This window comes from Rhincodon typus, chromosome 8 (genome assembly GCF_021869965.1).
Source record: "Rhincodon typus isolate 14 chromosome 8, sRhiTyp1.1, whole genome shotgun sequence".
Lineage (NCBI taxonomy): Eukaryota > Metazoa > Chordata > Chondrichthyes > Orectolobiformes > Rhincodontidae > Rhincodon > Rhincodon typus.
Window position 1 is genome coordinate 42,045,404 of NC_063339.1, and position 4,655 is coordinate 42,050,058.

General features: G+C 42.4%; 2 protein-coding genes across 2 annotated transcripts in view; one reads left to right on the forward strand and one right to left on the reverse strand.

Moving 5' to 3' along the window:
• The window catches only part of LOC109932736 (thioredoxin domain-containing protein 16-like), a 105,474-nt gene that overhangs the window by 44,985 nt on the left and 55,834 nt on the right, over window positions 1-4,655 (reverse strand). The gene's annotated exons all lie outside the window — the stretch shown is intronic.
• The window catches only part of txndc16 (thioredoxin domain containing 16), a 40,802-nt gene that overhangs the window by 11,301 nt on the left and 24,846 nt on the right, over window positions 1-4,655 (forward strand). The window contains exon 3 of the mRNA XM_048599852.1: window positions 415-488. Coding sequence (XP_048455809.1) covers window positions 415-488 — 74 coding nt within the window. The remainder of the gene's footprint in view (window positions 1-414; window positions 489-4,655) is intronic.

Below are 4,655 nucleotides of genomic sequence, written 5' to 3' on the forward strand. Positions count from 1 at the left end.
AACCCCCTTCCCCTCCCCCTTTTCTGATGAAGGGTCTAGGCCCGAAACGTCAGCCTCTCTGCTCCTATGATGCTGCTTGGCCTGCTGTGTTCATCCAGCCCTGCACCTTGTTGTCTCGGATTCTCCAGCATCTGCAGTTCCTACTATCTCTGTCCTAATAGGTATCGAACACACAGATTGGAGCCAGCATGAACTAAGTACGAGCTGGTGTAGCATCGATGCCACACCCTGAAGAATTATATCAATAAACTGGCTTCTACATGGTCTTGCTCTACAGAAGAGAAGTAGAGAAAATTAGCAGAAAAATGTTTGCTTAGAAAACAATTTTGAAAGAGAGGCAATTTTAGGTTGATAGCCATTTTACTGTGTTATCAGTATTGTGTTATCCCACTAAAACATTGCTCTGGTTTGTAGGTCGACTGTGCCAGGGAAGCAGTACCAAAATATTGTGAAGATGAAGGTGTCCTGAAGAAAGCATATCTCTTCCGGTAAATTGACATATTTATAACTATTTCTACGTCAAATACCAGAAAGTTTTTATTTCAATTATTTACTTTGAGTTCAGCTAATTACTTTGTTCCCTTGCAGTTTATAATGACAAAAAATATATTTGTCAGTGCAGTTTACTATATAACTCCCGAGGAATCAACAATCAATAAGGTTGGAAGCTCCTGAGAAATCACATTGATTTTAGCTTTTCATGAGGTTAGAGCAATGTGTGATCTTAAGGAAAAAATGTTTAAAATACAGACTAGGAACATTCTAACAATCGCAAAATGCAGGGGCACCAAAATCCTGGGCTGTTTCAAATGGTCTGGTAGATACACAACATGATGAAAGAAAAAAGGATGAGTGATTTGTGAATTATTCAAGTGAGACCCAGGCCATATACAATAAATTGACAGGGGAAGTGAACAGAAAACTGAGCTTGGTAATGGGTGAATAAGAATAAAACTGAAGTTAGTGTAAAATGGGAACCCAAAGATCCTCTATCTAGGTTTCAGTTAGTGAGTGGGAGTAAGACGCTTGGTGGGAGATCTATTAGGGAAAGTGAAGATGACGTATGCATAGGATACAGGCAAAGCTAGAGCACTTTACATTGGTGTTTTCTGAGAGGTTGATGCTTTCAAATTATCAGTAGAAGTGGAGATAATAAAGGTAATAGATGCTGTGAAAATTGATAGGAATTTCCTGCCTTTAAAATAGCTAGTGAATAAATTGCTTGGCTTGAATGGTTTGAAACCCTTGCTAATAAAGGAAGTGAGGATGGGGATAGTGGATTCATTGTCACATTCTTCCAATTTTCCCTAGAGGCAGGGAAATGACAAGAATTTGGACAAATGGGACATCTTTGTACGAGGAAGATGTAAAAACTGTAGTGATTGTAACAAGGTCAGCCAGGTGAACCTCACAGAATATAAATTCCCTAATTGGGCATGTTAATCTGGTCCATTCGGGGAGCCCTGGAAGTGTCGGCGGTGCTGTTCAGTCTGAGCGCTGGCTCTGAGGAAGCTGGTTGAGTGACAAGGACTTTCCACGTGTAAATAAAGACTGACTTGATGATGGGATACTGGCCTTTGTGGAGCTATTTCTGTGGTGATGAGAGAAAAGCATGCACTTGAAGAAATTTGCTCGCAGCAGTAAGTATTTCTGGCATCATACCATTACTTGGGAAAGTTGGCCTATTTGATTCTGCTGTCGAAGACTGGGCCCAGTATGCGGAAAGAATGCATTATTTTTTCCAGGCAAGTGACACACGAAGAAATAAAAAGCAATGAGTAATTCTCCTGACAGCTTGTGGAGCTGCAGCTTTTTTGGTTATTAGGTACCTAACTTTCCCCGAGGCACCAGATACTAAAACCTTTCAAGAGTTGATGGATTTAGTTAAGGAACATTACAGCTCCAAGCCCCCTCTAATTCTGAGACACTATCGGTTTTACTTGGCAATTTGAGAACCAGAGGAATGCATATCTGGATTTTTGACTAGGTTAAGATGACTGGCAGAAGCATGTGACTTTGGTTTAACCCTTAATGAGATGCTGAGAGGCCATTTGGAATGTGGGATTAATGATGTAACCATGCAAAAGTGCCTACTAGCTGAAATCCAACTGGATATCAAACAGGCACTACAGTTGGCTTTATCATTGGAAAATGGGGCAAGTGGAACATGTGAGCTGCAGGGTATTCTGATGGAAGTGGACATCCTTGCCGGTTTGACTGAGCTTGGGGTACTACCACTTGAGTGAAGGCAATTGCATAGCCTCACTCAGGACATATCCTGACCAGAGGGAGTTTAGGTCAGCCAAAAGCAAAACCCCAAAACAAAGCCATGCCTCAACCAAATAGTTAAAAATTTTCTTCAGGATCCTGGCCAGCATGCCATTGTAGTTGCTGCTAGTAGGCTGACTATAGACATCAAAAGAGTCCCACTAGACCTAAATTGAGGAAGAGAACTCATAGGTCAGTATCCCAGACAGTGATTAGGAACAGTTAAATTGTTTAGCCTCATCTAAATCAGACCCAATCATATTAAATGTTCCGTTAAACAGTTACCTGGTTCTAGTGGGGGTCGATGCCGGCATGGTTGTTTCAGTGATCACAGAACCAGTCTTTAACGAAATTCACTCTGGACTCCAACCCTGAAGTTTGCGCAAGACCTTGGCTAGACTGAGAAGCTGTGCTGGGAACCTTTACAAATTAAGTGTACGACTTTGGTTCTGATCTCTTATGAGAAAAAGTGGGCTCAGATATCACTGATTATAGGAAAAGGCTCAGGCCCAAGCTTGATGGGTGTCAATGATTGAGAAAGATTCACCGAGATTGGCTCAACATCTCTCAATTAGAACATGGCTGCCTGAGTGAAGTCCTAATTAAATACCCGAATGTTTTTCAGGAAGGTCTAGGGACTATCAAAGGAGCCAAGGCCACTTTGCATGTTGACTAGGAAGCAATTCCATGATTCTGTAAGAGCTATCCAGTGCCATTTGCCTTATGGGCAAAAGTAGAGGCAGAAAGCTGGAACGTGACGGAATCACCAAACCTGTCAAGTTTGTGGAATGAGCAGCACCAGTCATACTGATTATGAAGCCCGACAGGTCGGTTTGCCTTAGTGGGGATTTTAGACAAATGGGGAACTGTTTTTCACGGCTGGATAAATACCCAATCCCTCGCATAGAGGATTTATACATAAATCTGGCAGATGGGCTGTCCTTCACGAAGATGAGCATGAGTCATGCTTATTAAGGGTTTGTATCAATGTATGAGACTGCCATTTGGGGTATCGTCAGCCTTTGCAATATTTCAGTAAACGATGTAGGGAATTTGAATATTTCCTAAAGTCTAATGGTATTTGTAATATAAGGACAGTTCCATACCATCCATCATCCAAAGAGCAATCCAAACTTTGAAGGCAGACATAAAGAAACAGCCTACAGCTTCACGAGGTACCAAAGTATCCCAGTTTCCATTTGATTATAGGACCGCCCCTCATGCAACTACAGTGATCGCTCCATGGGGAGAAGATTCTGCGCCAGATTAAATCTGATCTTCCTGGACCTTGAGGGGGGTGGTTAAACAGCATTAGGAACACCAGTACAGGACATAAGACTCCTCTAAGTGAGAGAGACTGTTTACCTCTGAGACGAAATTTGGTGTAGGAACCACGGGAATGGCACTGCATGGGCAAGAGGCACGGTTGATGCGAGGTCAGGTACAGTGATATATGAAATTTGGCTAGATTTGACGGTCCTGTACAAGCATGTGGAACAGATGAAAGCTGCAAACTTGCAAGCAGTGCCGGAGCAAAACATACCTGGCTCTTTGACTGCCTTTCCAAGTGTTCCAGGACCTGTGGGTTCTCCCTGTCCGTCTAGTGTTAAAGCTACCTCTGAATCTGAGATTGACATGGTGAATGTCACTGCCTTGCCACCTGAAGAGGAGAATGAATTTCTTCTGAGACACTTTGGGCACAAGAGGCAAGCTACAATGCCTTACACATTGCCTGTATCAGAGACAGAGTTGGAAGAACCTGATCCAGTACTAAAACAACCCAGGAGGGGCTACAAAAAAACACATGTCTATGTTCTCACACTGGGGGGGCATGGTGCGGACTTGTAACAAGGTCAGCCAGGTGGACCTTATAGAATATGAGTTCCCTGATTGGGGCTGTCAATCTGATCAAATCAGGGAGCCCTAGCTGACAGATACAAACAGAAGTGTCAGAGGCTCTGTTCACTCTGAGAGCTGGCTCTGAGTAGTTGAGTGTCAAGGACTCTCCACATGTAAAGAAAGGGTGACTTGATGATGGGATATTGGCCTCTCTCAAGTTATTTCAAAAATATTTCTAGCAGCTACTGGCTAGTCTGCTTAATATGAGGTGGTTAAGTTTAACAAGAATAAGTGACAAAATGTACACACCCTTGGAGATCTATGAGTTCAATAAAAGGTGCCAGCAAGGACTTGCAGAAGGTAAATTGTGCTTGACCAATTTAGGTGAATGTTTTGATGAAATAACAGAAATGGTGAATAAAGGGAAGGCAGTGGATTTTATCCATAGCGATTGTAGGAAACTGCGAAATTGCCATGTGATAGATTGATTAACAAAGTTGAGTCGACTGATAAACAGAAAGCAATGTGCCGTGTTAAATGATTTATCA